This window comes from Gavialis gangeticus, unplaced genomic scaffold, assembly GCF_001723915.1.
Source record: "Gavialis gangeticus isolate Ggan-Ray unplaced genomic scaffold, GavGan_comp1, whole genome shotgun sequence".
Taxonomy (NCBI): domain Eukaryota; kingdom Metazoa; phylum Chordata; order Crocodylia; family Gavialidae; genus Gavialis; species Gavialis gangeticus.
In genome coordinates, this window is record NW_017729031.1 from 83,889,541 (window position 1) to 83,906,282 (window position 16,742).

At 45.9% G+C, this 16,742-nt stretch overlaps 1 protein-coding gene across 1 annotated transcript in view; it reads left to right on the forward strand.

Moving 5' to 3' along the window:
• The window catches only part of COL6A1 (collagen type VI alpha 1 chain), an 87,267-nt gene that overhangs the window by 7,696 nt on the left and 62,829 nt on the right, over positions 1–16,742 (forward strand). The window contains exons 3-8 of the mRNA XM_019523273.1: positions 2,533–2,733; positions 12,691–12,850; positions 14,445–14,564; positions 14,691–14,711; positions 15,516–15,536; positions 15,643–15,687. Of these exons, the coding sequence (XP_019378818.1) occupies positions 2,533–2,733; positions 12,691–12,850; positions 14,445–14,564; positions 14,691–14,711; positions 15,516–15,536; positions 15,643–15,687 (568 nt within the window). The remainder of the gene's footprint in view (positions 1–2,532; positions 2,734–12,690; positions 12,851–14,444; positions 14,565–14,690; positions 14,712–15,515; positions 15,537–15,642; positions 15,688–16,742) is intronic.

Consider the following 16,742-nt stretch of genomic DNA (forward strand, 5'->3'; position numbering starts at 1 on the left):
GGGCGGGGGGTGATCCCTGCTGCCCCCCACTGCATGGGGGGCTCTGCATGAGCCCTCTGCCCCCCTTGCTCCCCCAGCCTCCCCATGGGTGCCTTGCCCAGGCCAACTCCAGCCCTTTAAGAAAAAAAAAACCCGAAACCCCCCCACACACACCACTCCTGGCGATGCGGGGTGATCCCTGCTGCCCCCCACTGCCCTGTGCCACGTGGGGGGCTCTGCATGAGCCTCCAAAGCCCTGAGACTGCTGCAGGAGTGGTGTGTCCTGGGGCTTTTCTCAGCTTTTTTTTATTTCTTAAAGGGCTGGAGCTGACCTGGGTGGGGCACCTGTGGGGGGAGTGAGGGAGGTCAGGGGACTCGTGCAGAGACCCCTGTGCAACATGGGGCAGCAGGGATTGCCCCTGCTTGGCAGGACCCAGTGAGCACTGGGGCTTTTCCTTAAAGTACCGCTAGGGCGGGCGGGCAGCCATGGGGGGAGCGGGTGGAGGTCGGGGGGGAGCTGGGGGACCATGGGGAGACCTCTGGCAGCCCCCCCACCAACCAGTTAAAGCCGTTCCAGCAGAGATCTTAGGCATGGCAGAAGGTGTAGGGAGGAGCCAGGCAGACAGTGTCATGGCAGAACCTGTTGGTCTCCCTTGTGACAAGATCAGTGAGATTGTGTTTTGTCCTGCAGGGATACGAATCAAAGTGGGTGAAAAAATGGCTCTGTTTGGGAAGGCACAGGGTAGATCTGAAGCAGTAGAGACCATGTATAGAGCAGAAGGTCTGCATGGGAACCAGACACAAAAATAGGCATAGAGCAAGCAGATGCTGGTGGATGGTAGGATGGAGTTCCAGTTAACACAGAGGAGAAGAGAGGGATCCTGGAAAAAAGGGAAGTCAGCTGCTTGATGGCATAGGGGGAGGGGTTGCTGCAGCATGACCTGAGGTTTGGGAGAACTTGGCTTGTAGGGCAGCAGGAGAAGAGGTTCAGGATTTTGTTCCTGTGTGGTAGGGGATGATGTCCATCTCCTCCTGGATTCCCTCTGCTAAATGAACATGTTCTTAAATGGCAGCTTAAGCTCTATAGTCTAGCACACAAGCAGAATACCTGAAAGACCTGGGGAGGATCTGGCCCACCCTGTGCTGAGATTTCCAGCAACCCTGGTCACTGGCAGATATCAGTCTCTGTATCAGTAAGCCAGGGTTTTTTTCACATGCTCTAAACTGTGTCAACAAAGATGGGCTCACAGCAGGATGTTCAGAGACCTTTCACTGTGTCTTTTAAAAATAGTCTATCCTCACATGCATGGCACAATTGTGGTGGTATGCTAGGATTCTGTAGCCCACTCATCCAGAGTGCCAGTAAGTATGAAGTGCCCGTGTGTGACAGGAGTACCTCTACTAGAGTCTTTCTATCAGTGACTCCGCCACCCTGTTATGGGCCAATCGCCTGCTTACTCGCCTGCCATGCCTTGATCTTGATTAATTAATGGATGTTAATTAGTGGGAGACTGCCCATTTCATCTGCCCCGGTGCCAGGGAGCGCTATCTGTGGCTCCTTTTCCTCCCCTACACCGCAGCCGAAGCCTCGCAGATGACACTGACGTAGTTTGATCTGGGCCCTGTTGTGATTTGGCCCTTCCCTTGTCTTCCCTGGGCTTTCCACTGCCCTGTCTCATTCCGTGCCTTCCTGGCGCTCTACTGCCCCCTCGCTCTGGGGCTTCTCGCTGCCCCCCCTTGCTCTGGGGCTGGGGCCAGTGCACCCCAAAATGCTCCACCCTCCTTGGCGCCAGGGTCTCCATGTCACTGGGGATCCCCTATGGGGCCTCCTCCAAGCAGAGCAATGTGTTACCGGCAAGTGAGAGGGTAAGAAATCACAAAGTTATAGGCAGTTTTGTGCTTCCCCATTATAGCCTATGGGCGAAGCATTGAAACAGCAAAAGTTTTGACGAAACAAAATGTAACAGTGCTTTCAAAACCAAGCAAAACTCAAAACGAAATACTGTCCTGTCGAAATGGTGAAACAGAAGTCGAAACGAAATGGTACTGTTTTGCACAGCCCTACTAGCTTCAGCTTCCAGTCACTGTCTCTTGTACCTTTTATCTGCTAGACTGATGGAGTCTTGTTCCCTTCCCAGTGTTACTTGTAGCCAGTGATTAATTCACCCCTTTATCTTTTTCTGTTAAGTTAAACAGAATTGGGAAACCTACCTTACATAATCAAAGGCACAAAGGCTCAGTTTGTTAATACTTTGCCACTTGCCATTAGGTGGGATACAGGCTCCAAACAAGGGCCTACAAAGGGAAGACAAGTAAAATCTGATTCAGTACCTGCGTTATTATTAAAAGCAGTCTCTGTAAGTGAGCAGGATTTTGCAGTTTCCAAAATGTTTAGCTGCGGGTCTACACAGACTTTTCAGGTATTGGCTTGTAGAGGAAAAAAAAGCAGGAGATCTGTGGTAGTATTTGGGAAAGGGGGCTGGGAGAGAGACCTGGCTGGAGTAATGGAAGAAACAGGCACAGAGAATGACATGTCCCTCTTCATTTTTCCAGGTATTACCGATGTGACCGGAACCTGGTGTGGAATGCTGGAGCTCTGCATTACAGTGACGAAGTGCAGCTAATAAAAGGGCTCACCCGTATGCCCGATGACAAGGATGACCTGAAGAGGAGAGTGTCTGAAGTGAAGTATATTGGGAAGGGCACCTACACAGACTGTGCCATCAAAAGAGGGATTGAGGAGGTGCTGATCAGGTATGTGAGAAGAATGCACTTATGCATAATGTTTGAAAGATATTGCAGATGCGTAGAAAAGGGAAAGGTTTGGTCTTTTTCTGGTTCACAGTCATTCTTGGCTAATCTGCTGGCACAGTACTCAATATGGCTGTCTTGTGTTAGCGCTGTGTCACTAGGCAAGTTTGAAAATGTTCCCAGAGGGTCCCGGTAGTCTCATTTCAGCAGTAGTAGCCCCCTGCGTGCTTTCCTTTTCATTTCTCTCAGCTCTTTTGTTTTGTTTGTTTTATTTTTTTGCTCCTGTGCCAAAAACATTCCTTTAAAGCCCCGGGTGATCCTCAGCTGGTGTAAGTTTTATTGCTGCAGTGGCACTTTACACTAACAAAATATTTTCTCCTTTGTCTCAATTCGCTTAAACTGGTCTCCAGCACCTGGAGCAAAATTTTATGAGTGTATCCATTGTGGGTGCCATCAGTTGAATGTGCCATCAGATAAAATAAATTGAGCCTGCATTTAATTGTAATGAGAAATTGTTCAGGCTGCTTTTATATCTTCAGCAGATGTAACTGAGCTCATGGCTCTTGGCGCTTCTCATAGGGTTGAGTCTCAAGTTTCCATTTCTGGGTGGAAAATTCCTCCTCTTAAAATCCTTCATTTTCATTGCTGAATTTACTGTAGTTCCCTGAAACTGTAACTGGGATCCATTGTGCTACTTACCATATGAACCTACAGAAAGTGGTGGTCCTTTCCCTAGACAGCTTGCAATCCAAGGCCTGGTTTTACATGGTTCTCCAAAATAGAAAGGTTCACTTCCGGAGCTCCACCTCCAGTCTGGGGACTGAGGTGCAGATAAGACCTAAGTGAAAGTAGCAAACAGTAGGAGAAGGAGATTTGCTATGTCAGTACTGAGAACATGGACTTCTATAGCCCTACAATATGCAAGGTTCAAGATGACAAAGCAGTAATTTAAACTAAATCAACATATGTTTATTTGAAACTTTTCAAATGTCTGTTTTTAGAAATGGTTACAACTTTTCACTTTTTCTTTCCAAAAGGTCAGTTTCCCTAACTTCCCTCCTCATTTTTTGTGCTTTTCTGTGTTCTCCTGGACTCTGGGAGGGAGGGAGGGGCTCACAGGGATGAGGATTGGCAGGGGGGATAGGCAGTCAGCGGCACAAACCAATTTAAGAGGGCATCAACATCAGTAACAAATACCACATTTCAGGCTGTTTTTCTTGCAACAAGTCCAAATCTGGGCTGATGTATTTCCTGTGGCTGAAATAGTAGCTCAGATCAGAGCTAACAGTTATTGTACAATTGCTTTGTTCTAGAAAGGGATAAGAATACCTTTAAACTTTGTCACTAACTTACTGAATTATTGAGGTGCAAGGTGGGATTGTTTCATTGTGTGGTTCAGGGAGTGAGCAGGTGATACCTAAACATAGATAGGGATAACCACGCATCTGAGACACAAGCCTCATTCTCTAGAGGAGATTGAATTTTCACTGGTCTTAAGGACAGCTCTTAGCAACAGAACATCCAATTTGCACATAGGTGTACACATGAGAGCCCACCACTGGCTACAGCTTAAACGATAGTGTGACAGAATTCCTCCAACCACCTAAACCAACTTCTCTGGTGGTGCCTCAGGCTGCCCAATCAGGCTAGATATCATGAGGCACTACTTCACTGTCAGGGCAGCTAGGAGCTGGAACCAACTTCCAAAGAAAGTGGTGCTTGCCCCTACCCTGGGGGTCTTCAAAAGGAAGCTAGACAGCCACCTAGCTGACCCCAGCATCCTTTCCTGCCCATGGCAGGGGGTCAGACTAGATGATCTGTTTAGGTCCCTTCTGACCCTTCCAACTATGAAACTATAGGAAAGGTGTGAGAGACTCTGAGCCAGTATTGGCTGCCTAGAGCCTTGTCACCCAAGAGAGAGAAATTAGAAGCTGAAACTCATTGCTTTAGCAGTAGCTGGGCTGAAGGTATCAGCAGAAAGAATACAGAATTGCCATGATGATCTAGGGTGATTCCCACCATTGCAAGTCTGACCAAGATGTCACAAAACTTGCATTTGGTAAGTTCTACTGCTGTTGAAGGAGGAGATGCTCTTCAGCTTCTTTGCAGGTTTGCTATGTTTTCTAGATCAAAATGGGGAGGAGGAAGGGAGGCAAAAAAGTGTTATTTTTGGCGCTCTCAAGATGAGGATTTACCTCCCCTCATTTTAGTGCAGCTTGGCAGCTTTTGCTGCTAGGACTTGGCTGGAATCCCAGCAGGAAGCAACCTCTCCAACTAGGTGTATGTTATAGGCTGTGAGGCCATTATTAACAAAATTGGCAGAATTGATTGTGTGAGGTGACTAGATTCCCATCAGCATTGTGTTGAACCCATCAGGAAATTCAGGCATTTGACTGCCATTTTTTTAACAGAATACTGTCAATCAATGCTCAGTGGCAAGCAAATAGTTAAATAGGTGGTTGGAGTAGGCCTGGAAACAGGACTATTACTCAAAGCAATGTGCATGTAGAATTCAGGTCCTACTTGTTCTTTTTGGCCTTCCAAAAAAAAGCAAACACTCTTATAATAAGATCTTTCAGCTAGGGATAGACATTACACATAAACCGGTTTAAGTGATCAGAAACTGGTTTAAACATGTAACAGAACATAAGTTCAGTGCACATAAACTAGTTTCAAAGTGGCTGAAACTCATTTAAAATAAATCTGGTTGAATGTAGTATCAGACTTAACTGATTTGGGTCAAACCGATTTATGAAACTTCTGTTCCAGATCCCTTCCTGGTTCAAGTTAAATTAGTCTTCCAGCATCTGAGCATGATTTCCAGCCCTGGACTGTGTTTTCTCCTCCAGCAGAGAAGGGATGGGGGTGGGGGAGGAGAGGCAGGGATTTCTCCCCCTTCCTACTCCCCCCCCCCCAGTAAACCCCGGCTGGGGACTGGGGCCAGGGAAAGGGGTTAACTACCAGTTCCCCTGCTCAAACTTACTGCTGGCTATGACTGTGGACTACAAATCCCAAAGGCACCTGGAAGCAGGAAGAGGAAATGATGAGCATCTCTGTACAGTCCTACTGTTGTGAGTCTGGACTGCAAATCCCAGAGACCTCTGGGGCATCAGGAAGAGGAAACAAGCACACAGCCCATACTGGCTATGGCCAGAGAGCCTTGTTCTAGCACCTCCCAGCTTCTGGCCATAGACACTGCAGGCATGGGTCTGGATTTCCTGAATCAAAAGTAAATGTGTGTCCAGTTGTTTCTCAGTTTAATCTCTGCAGTTTAGACTAATCAGCAAAGACTCAGGCTTTTTGACTGGATGTACTAATGCCCAGGTCCAACCCACTGAGGAACTCGAGAGAGAGCAGAGCAGTAAGACATCCTGCAAAGGCTGTAGCCTATAGAATAGGCTAAGTGACTGTAGGCAGGAATGAGAGAATTGTTTGAGATATTTGAAGTTGGAAATTTAGAAACTTAAATAAGTTACAACTGCAAAAAGAAAGGACAATGATTCCATAGGAGCCAGTTGGTGCAAACATTAATGGTGGTAGAGTAAATGGATAATTACTTACCAAAAATGGAAATCCCCAAATAAAAGTATGGGTGGGCTAAATACAGAAAAAGAGATACTCACAAATGCAAATATGTAGCAGGTGAATTAAATATTAGTGCAATACTATATATGCTTGGTGTACTATCATGGGGAAGATGTCTCTCTATTTCTGTGGCCCTCTTACTATTCAGCATTACTAGGTTACTTTTGGTCTCTTTCCAGGTATTAGGTATGCTGATCTTTTATTCCATCTTCTCCTTGTTAGGTCCCAGGCATGCTGTTTTTCTTTGACATGTAAATAAAGTGGTTATATCAATCCATCTCACATGGGTGTCATGGGAAACCTCAGTCCAGTAATATCTACTGTGGCTGCCAAAAGACAAACCCCTTGAAGTAACCACAGGTTAAATAATTTTGATTAATATTAAAGAGTCTGAAGTATGAGTTGGGTCCAAAATGTGGTGTTATTCATAAATGTGTAGGGTGCCATCCAGAAGCTGACAGAGCTAAGCATTTCTAATGGTAGTGAGAGCAGAGAGGATACTGATCCTTGAACCTGAAGTATGGTGCACAAGAAAAGCACTACAGGAGCCAGCAGAGCTAATGTACTCACTTACCTACCATGACAAGAGCAGACATTCCATCTCTATGCACAGACATCTCCCAGCTAGGCTGTAGGATGCACAAGGCTTTAAAACCCATGTAACCAGCCCATTTCCTTTAAGTCACTAGGTATAATAGGCATCTTTACATATGCTCCAGAGGTGGGGAAGGGGGGCTGTTTTAATTAGAGTGGCTTTGAACGCCACTCTAATTAAAATGCCTGCAAAGTCTCATATATTCAGCATCCTGCACTTGAAAATGGTGGCGGGGCACTTTAACTAAAGCTTGTTTGATGAGATTTAGTTAAAACATCCTTACCACCATTTTGAAGTGCTGGGACACTGAATACACAAGATGCTGAGGCTGATGGAGCATGTTAATTAGCATGCTCACTGTAATTACAGCATGTCAGAGCAGCATCCCTGCACATCTGCAGACACCCAATAGAATAAGGACTGCTTGATACTTCGAGGGCTGAGGCAATACATAGGCCTTGCTCTGGTGCTCTGTCCAGAAATTAATTTAACTTTAAGATATGTTGCTTTGCTACTGCATTCTATGCTTGTAAGCAGTAGCAAAGCCAGAAAGAAATCCCTTCAGAGAGGGAGGTACAGTAATGAAGGACCTGAGAGTATGGAACCGTGAGTTGCTGTTGCAAGGAAACTGTTGGATAAGATAAAGTAAAGGTTGCATGAACCTAGAAATCATTCTTTTACCATTTCTTGCATGTGGCTTTCTAGAGAAGGGCTGCAATGATACAATCCTGGCTCTTGACTTGCTCATTGATAAGATCAATAACAAAGGAAGGGAAATGCCTCTACATTCAGACTGCTGGCCTGGTGTTATTGCCTCCAGCAGTTGTTATACTGAATCTTGTTTTAGGGGTGTTGGTTACTGCTGGTCTAAGAGAGGGACAGGCAATTATTTCGGGTGGAGGGCCGCTTACTGAGTTTTGGCAAGCCATTGAGGGCCGCATGATAGGCAGCCAGGGGCAGATAATTAATAATTTTCTAAAATTTTTAGGGGCCCCATGGGCCAGATAGAATGGCCTGGCAGGCCACATGCAGCCTGTGGGCTGCATTTTGCCCACCCCTAGTCTAAGGACATACGCAGATAAGGTTCTTTGGGTGTTTGTGCCCAAAAGTTTGTGAAGAACATTTTTTCCAACTATTTAGTTGGTCTAATAAAAGATATCACACATACCCAAAGAACTTTGTCTGCTAATGAATCTTGTAATGTTTGGCATGTTAGGACCCAGCTCCTAGGGTCATGTGATTAGCTGAGAATCTTAGGGCTGTGCATGGCATAGGTTCAAGTCCTTCCTCTGCCTGATACATTAGCCACCAGCTACTGTCTCTCTCTCTCTCTCTTTCTTGCCCAGTGAAGAGTTCCTAATACAAATTATAACTGCTCCCCGAAGAGAGAGACACCTCAGAAAAACCAATAGGCTGGTGGTCAGGGAACTCTGTTGATACACAGAAGACTCAGTTCAAGTGTCTGGTCTGAACTGGACAGAGAAGATATTAGAATCTGGGACTCCTCTATCCCAGGCTATTGAATATTAGAGTCTTCACTCTGGCTCTGACCAAAAATTCTAGCCTGAATCTAAGAATTTTTTCCATGAAAGTTTAGTAAAATTGGTACATGCCAGTGAAAATGTCACTTCACATTACATTTATTTTGCTGAAAAAAATCCTAACCAGGTGGAGAATGATTTCCCAGCAATGCTTCCAACCAAATCTAAGGGCTTCCCACTTCATCTTTGCTGCTGCTCCTCAGATGATTTATTTATGAACTGACAGAAGTAGAGCACAAAGCTAATAGAGATTCCAGCTTTCTGAGAATCCATTTGTATGGGCTTGTCTACAGGGGAACACTCAGGCCCTTGTTATATGCTGCACTTTGAGCTGCGCAAATGTTGATCAGTGTCAGTGCTAGCTCGAGTTTGGAACCAGAGCCCCTAGAGGGCTGGTGAGCAGGGGCGTGACTAGGAGCTACAGCTGTGAGTTGCCATTATGGGGCTGGTGAGCCAGGACAGCCTTTTATCCCTGCTGTGGGTGAGAAATGGGTTTGGCAGAGAAGGAGGGACATGAAGCTGGGAGACAGAAAGTTAATGGGTTGGGGGTTGATAATGAAGCGGGAGATGGAATGGGGGTGGGGGAAAGATGGTGAAATGCAGGAAGTGAGCTGCTGAAGGATAAAACAGAAAGAAATAAAAATAAGAAAGAATTGAAGAATAAATAAAGAGGAAGTAAATTAAAGAAGGTCTTGTGTTTTAATAAATTGGGATTTGGGATTGGGATAGGGGGTACTGGTTGTGCTTCTTGAGGTAGCTGGGGGATGGGAGCAGTGAGGGAAGGCACTTCTGGGGGAGTTACTGAGGAAAGAAGCCTCAGCTCATGGGCACATGACCTAGCCCCCTAACTTGTTCACTCCCACCAACTCCCCTAGACTACACTCTTGGACATGTCCATGCCCTGCAGCTTGACTAGCTGGTATGTGCTCTGCATGCTGTTTATATGGGGTTGCACCCCTGGGGGTGGGAAGTTTCCACCCCCATGGAAGGGAAGGGGAGTTGGCTTGGTGCCAGAACCACCCTCTGGGCAATGGAGTTCAGGGTGTAGAAAGTTTGTCCACACAGAATAGGAAGTTGGGGGAGGAGGTGCTTCATCCTGGGATGCTGGAGGACTGCAATTTGAGCAGCTCGTCTCTGAGAAGTGGCCACACATTAATGCAGGGGTGGGCAATTGTTTTGGCTGGAAGGCCACAATGAGTTTTGGTGTTGAGAGCTGCAAGGGCAGCCCCACCCCTGGACAGGTGCCTCATCCCCTGGTCACCACCTTGGGACCAGGAGTCCCACCCTAACCCTTGACCTTTGCCACTAGAAGCCCCTCTTCTTGTCCCCGGAAGTATTCCTTTTGGGATGGGAGGGTTGCCATCTTGGAACCATAAAAAACCCAAATCATATAATAAAAGTCAAACATTTTCAATACATATTTTAATTTTATTACAAAAAATATTTTTGTCATGATTTGTGTTTGCATACTGTATATAGAGGGGACTGCATAATAACTCATAGAGGATGCTGGGGGGTGTATATTTGGGGGGTTGTGGGAGCGGGTTGTGGGTGCATGGGGGTTGTAGGGTGTGAGGAAGGATGGGGGTGTGAGGCCCTCCCAACACTCTCCCCTCATGTTGCACAGCTCTCACCAGCCGTGGCAGAAGCAGCAGCAGCTCAGGGTGCTGATGGCCCATGCAGGCACTGCTGCCTGGTGGCACACGGCTCCACACGTACAACTCGTGGCACTCGTGCACCATCAGGGGGAAGCCCTACACAATGGAGTCAGCTGCCTTCCCTGCCCCCTGCCATGCAGGTCCCAGGACTCCACTGGAAGTGGAGAGGAGCCCTACCCTCTGCTTCCCAGTGGAGTCCTAGGACCTGCATGGCTGGGGGCGGGGAAGGCAGCTGGCTCCATTGCGTGGGGCTTCCCCCTGGTGTTGTGCGAGTTCTAGGAGCTGCATGTGCACTGCAGGGAGCCCCACATGATAGAGGTGGGCCGGCTTGGCTATGCTGCTTGCCACCACATGCAGCACTGGCCAGAGCCAAGTGCCACCAGGCAGCAATGCCTGCATGGGCCATCAGCACTCTCAGCACCCACCTCCTGCTGCTGCCGCCACCAGTAGTGGGGACTGTACCTCATGGGGGGGAGTGTGTGGGACCTGCCTCCCACCCTGCCTCCCACCCTCCCTCCACACCCTACCCACCTGACCTCTGTGCTCCCGCTGCCCCTCTGGACATGGGCTCTGTATTCCCGCTGCCCCTCTGAGCACAGGCTCCACGTTCCTGCCAACCCCGTGCTCTGTGCTCCTGCCCAGCTGCAGCTCTCCTCCCAACCCCTGCTACTTCCCCACCTGTTGTCCTGAGCGAGCGCTGCAGTAAGGAGATGAGGAGCCACTGGATGCTGGGGAAGCCAATGGCTTCAGCAGTGGCAGCAGCAGCCCCGCCTGGAAGCTGCGTGCTGGCTGGGCTTTTCCATGCACAAGGGAGCAAGGCATGTGGGCTGAGCAGGGTACAATTATTTGGTGCATGCCTGTGGGCCAGATGAAATTGCCTGGTGAGCTGTATCCGGCCTGCGGGCCATATTTTGCCCACCCCTGCATTAATGGACCATAAGCTAGGTAACACAGATCAGAGATGAACCTGCCCTGAGTGGTGTAACTTTAAGCTGCTTAAAGAGTGCATAAAATTTTTCAGGTGTTTATGTTAATACACAAGGGGTTAAGAACTCCAGGGGCTGCCTAAAATTAATGTGTAACAAGGCCCTCAAAAGTCAAACTTAATTAACAAAAACATATGAACTGAAAGATTGTTTAAACTGGTTTAAACTCCTGTGTGGATACTTTTATTCTGAAAAGAAATGGCCTTAATTCAGTTTAGCTTGAGACTCTCAGCCACATTCATTCTGAATAAGAGTCTCCATCAGTGGTTTACTGCAGTGTAACTGATTAGCTTTAAAACTCAATTTAGATTACGTTTTTCTGAGTGCCGTCATATAGATGAACTCTATACTGCACACATACTGTTAGAAATAAAGTTGGAGATCATCTGTTTGCCCAATAGCTCATACACAACATGTTCCCAGTTCTGTGTGCTTTGTAGCCTACAACTGAGCACATCACAGTGGTCCATAATCCTCATTCTTATAGGAATCACTGGCAACCAAAGCAGCTCCCCTTGTCTTTGGCAAGAAAAGCTTGGTATTATGTCATTATAATGTGATGGGTGGTATTACTACTAATTTTTGTGTCTAAAGATTAATATTCATTTGATTTATTGGGCCATGCCTCCTCCCCAACAAGTTAGTTGGATCTATTGTGATACTTTTGAAACCTGAACTGAAACTGCACAGTTGTGTTGTTAAATTCCATATGTGAAAGGCTTTCTATTCTCTGTGGGAAAGAGTAAACTCCCATATCAAAGATACAGCTATCCCCAAACCCTATGTCTCCCTGATTCATTCAGAAGTTAGCTGCTGAAGTTGTTGTAGAATTGTAGTTATTCTGCTAACCTTTCCACTCTGCATCTATTAAGTCTAAGTTTTTCCTGTAGAAAGTTAAGCCGTTCGGTACATAGACATTACCTGTGGAGCTAAGCTTAATTGTACTTAGGTAGCATTTACTTTCTCTTTTGCTTCTGCCTCCAGCTGCAAAGTGATACTGAGAAGAGAAGTTCTGTGGGACTCTTGCATATTCAATACTTCAAGTTCTCTATAAATAGACTTAGAAATAGTATTAAATCCTGGCCCATAAAATTATAATCCTATGCTAAACCCCCTTTGTATTACATTTGTTTTGCAAGATAAGTCATGTCAAGACCCTTCATTTGGCCTTTGTATAGTGCTGCTAGTCCCTGTGATTAAACGGGCTCATTCCAGACCATGTACAACTTCAGTGAGCCCAATTTTTATGATTTAAAGACATCAGTTTTAAATATTGATACTGTGTTACTTCCTTAAAAATGAACCACAGCCTGTAAAAAAGAGAGACATTTCTCCCCTCCCATCCAAAAGATACCCTTCACTGCTTCTCCAGCAGCTGTAATCTGCATTCATGTTGATCTCCCAAGTTTGTTCTTCCAGAGACATGTTCCTCATGGCCTAGAATCTGTCTGGCACAAATGTAGCAGTGCCACTCAGATAAGTGTCTTTGCAGGCACCACTTTAATTCAACATAACATTGTGAGTTGGTGTCAAATAGAAACTGAATGTTTTCCTCAAAACTGCTCACGTTAATCAAATATCTTGACTTGTCACAGTGGTTCTAATCACAAGGAGAATAAATACCTGATTGTGGTGACGGATGGTCATCCCCTGGAGGGGTACAAGGAGCCTTGCGGAGGACTAGAGGATGCTGCTAATGAAGCCAAACATCTGGGGATTAAAGTGTTCTCTGTGGCCATTTCGCCTGACCATCTGGTATGAATCTCAATTGAAGCCCTTATTCTGGTATTATCCTTTTGTAGGCAGAGCTGCAGGGGATGAAAGCAGAAACAGGATATTATTTAGTGCATTCAGTTAATCCTTTTTTTGCTTCAGAATAACCCATTTCCTATAAGGCTTCAAAGCCTTTGTATGGTTGCAGAAAAGGCAGGCACTGTATGGTCTTTTTGTCTTAGCTTAAGATTTTCTATCTGAAATACCGGACTGATGGATTTATGTAAGTTTACACCAGGAGTTTGATACTATAGCTTTGACAACTATGGAAGGTGATCCCAAACTAGATTTCTCAATCTAATACCCACCCCACACTCCATCTTTCAGGAAGTTTCCAGATCTAAATATTGTGCTGCTCTGTTTCCGTATGCAGATTAGCATTGCTTGCACACTGTGGTGAAATTTTCTTTAAGTCTGTTCCTGACTCAGTTGGATTCAAAATGATTGTCTCTGGCAGCTTGATGAGACAAGCAGACAAATACCTAGTCCAGCTTGCATTAGTAAAACAAGTCATGTACATAAGTGAAGGATTTTGGTGACTGTAAGGCAAAATAATAAGTTCAGGATGATTAATGTGACAGTAGTAAAGGCATATAGGAGCTAAAATGTTTTCAGCATTTTTCTAGTGTGTGAACAGAAACAGTGTTCTTAACAGCAGTGCTGCCATGTACAGAGCCGCAAGATGACTTAGAGATATGATTTATAAAGGCAGTAAGGCCCAGGAAGAATTTTTTCACCTTGAAAGCATAATTTGGTGATGGGGATGGGTGGAGGGCAGGAGGGTTTTCCTTCTGCATCAGAAATTGGCCACCGCTACAATTAGAAATTAGAGGGTTGTATTTGTTGAAGTGGAAAACCTCTCCATTTTGCTTACGTGTTCAGGTTTAAACCAATTGGCAGATTTGGAGTCAGGAAGGAATCCCCACTATGGTCAGACTGGCTGGGAACGTTGGATGTTTTCTGCCTTTCTCTGTAATATAGGATACGGTTTTCTTCCTAGGATCATTTGCAGGAGAGACAAGGATTTTGTGTGATATCTTTTATTGGACCTGCTCTATAGTTGGGACAGCTGTTGGATGAGCTTTTAAGCATCAGGTGCCTGTCTTCAGGTCTCAGACCTATGCAGTCCATCCAATAAAAGATATCACAAATGCCTCTTGTACATTTCCTGGACCATCAGGGCTATAACTGCACTCCAGCTCTACTGCTAGGAATATTTGGGCATCTTTCACTTAACAAATTCCCTCCTACTGCAGGGGCATATGGCATTAGTAGCATCCTTGGTTTCTGCTACTCTCTCCTTGTGGCATGTTATAGTTGCTGAGACCTTTGGTGCTTTGTACTGAAGATCCTAAGTAGGTTGTAGGGTGATAGCTGGGGTGTTTTGTGGCTTCAGATGTGTGGTGTAAAAGTGGATTTTTTTTTGGACTTAATATCAAATACCTGGTCACCTGTAACAGCATGGACTGGGCTGAATTGTCATCTGAGCCAGCCTTGGATGGGAGGGTGCTTGGGAAGGCACTTAGGTACCTGTATCCCTGTAAGTCTGACTTTGCTCTGTCTTGTTGTACCACAGGAGCCAAGGCTGAGTGTAATTGCTACAGACAACAACTATCGTCGCAATTTTACAGCAACCAGCCTTATACAGGCCCCGGCTGACACGGAAAACACAATTGACACCATCATTGATATGATTGTGAGTATTCTCTTCCTCTTGCCTTCCTGTTTGCTCTTCTTTCTAACCTACTGCACAGGCATGATACAGTTGGTCATGCTGTTCCATGTGATCTCATCAAATGCTCTTTTTTCTTTTCTTTTTCAGAAAAATAATGTGGAACAAGTGGTGAGTCTTCCAGTTATGTTTCTCCACATGCTTGGGTTCCCCTCTAAACCTACTGCCTCCACCATCTGAAATGGCACTTCTGGGAGTACAACATAACAGTGAGCCCAGTATCTTGAAGGCCCTGCTTTAACAGTCTGTGCTATAAAGAGCAGTAAGCAGGAGCAGTGTGGCTACTCACAGGCCCTGGAGAGCTAACCTGAGACTACTCTGCACTCCAAAAGAATGAGCTCAGGTGGCTGAGAGAGGTTGCTCCTGTCTTGCTGAATCCATGCTTGAAAGTCTTCTTGGATAGCTCTCCTGACATTGGCTGGCAAAAGTGCAGCCTGCAGTCCCGTAGCAGTTGCTACCAGCTGATAGAAGGTGCCCAGTGGGGTGGAGCCTGGCTAGACACAAAGCTTACAGTGCTTTGGATCAACCAGACCAATCAGTGTTGCCAAGAGTACTAATTCTCCTCAGGTCCAGAGTGGATAGGGGGATATGTGCTGGTATCTTCTCCCTTAGGGAAAACTTGACCTCCCTGTGTAAGGCAAATGGTTAGTTTGTAGACTATGGTCTTATGTCACACCACATCCCTTTGATGCCTAGTGACATTTTACAGCAAGACTTGCTGTCCAAGGCTGTCTATCTGTAAACATGTCCCAGTCCAACTTGCCCATCACTATCCAGGGTGGCTGAGTTCAGGTGTGGGTGTGTGGCAATTGAATGTTTCAGTTCTTGCCTGGGAGTGAGGGTTTGTTACTCAGATATATCCATCATCCTGCCCCTTCATGCCTCTAATGCTTTACTTTTTCCTATTTTCAACAGTGCTGCTCCTATGAGTGCCAGGTGAGTAGCTTTCTCAGCCTTCTATTAACTCCTATTGAATACATTTTTCTCCATGTTTGATTATGTGTGGCCACTCTAACAATTATATCTTCCTGGTCTCTTACAGCCTGCTAGAGGGCCTCCAGGGCCACCCGGGGACCCAGGATATGAGGTTAGTAAGCAAACATCAACACTAGCTACCATACCAGGTAATAAGGGTATATCACAAGAACAGAAGCTGTTTGTGCTGGAAAGACATGGGCAAGACACTAGATGGGATGTTCCTGGTTTCCCAAACCTATATATTTGCCATCTAGTTCTATGTGGGTGGTTATCTATCCTGTAGCTGTCCCAAGCAAGGCTTATTTTATCAAGACAATAATGATTAATGGTTTAAGCAGAGAACAGCAGCAGTGGTTTTAACTTTGTTACGCCACTTGTCCCGCACTAAAGCTTGCCACCTTCTGCCAGATATTGCTGCTGCCTGATAGCTTACAAAAGTACCCTCACTTTGCCTACACCCCAGCTGTATCCTTTAAAGTCTAGTCAGAAAGACATGAATAAGGGTCCTATATGGATGCTGCTCACAGTCCTATCTGGCCAGCACTGGGCAATATCAAGTACTTCTCTCCTTGGAGGTGCCAAAAGTAGGTCTATGATATTCCCACCCCACTCCCAAATGACAAAAGAAGCACTGCTGCTGGGACCTCACCTTTGAGTGAGTTACTATCAGCAGGGAGAACAAGGTGGCTGATGCTAACCAAATGCAAAGCAGTGTGAATGAGAGGAGCAGGGATGGGTTCAGAACCATGCCTTCATCTCCACCAGGAATGTGGTGAAGGGCACAGCAAGAGAAGGTTATATATTACTTTCCCATGAGGCAAGGCCCTGTACTCTACAGGCTCCCCTGGTACTGGGAGGCCTTATGATGCCTGTAACCAAAAAGCTTCCATCCATACTGGCTATGCGAAGTACCCCCTTCTCCTGCACTCACTTACCTTCAGTGATTACCCCCACCCTTCCCCAACCTCTTTCACACGGAGTATAACAGTAGCCCACTTTTTAGGAACTGTCAGGATCACTTTCAGGACCATGTTTGCTTTTCTCTGATGTTCAGTAAGTAGAGATGGGGAGAACATGAGAACAAGGCTTTGTGAACCCATTGTTACAATTTCCAATATACAGAGTTTACTTCTTTTTCTTATGGTAGTTCTAGAAATGTATATC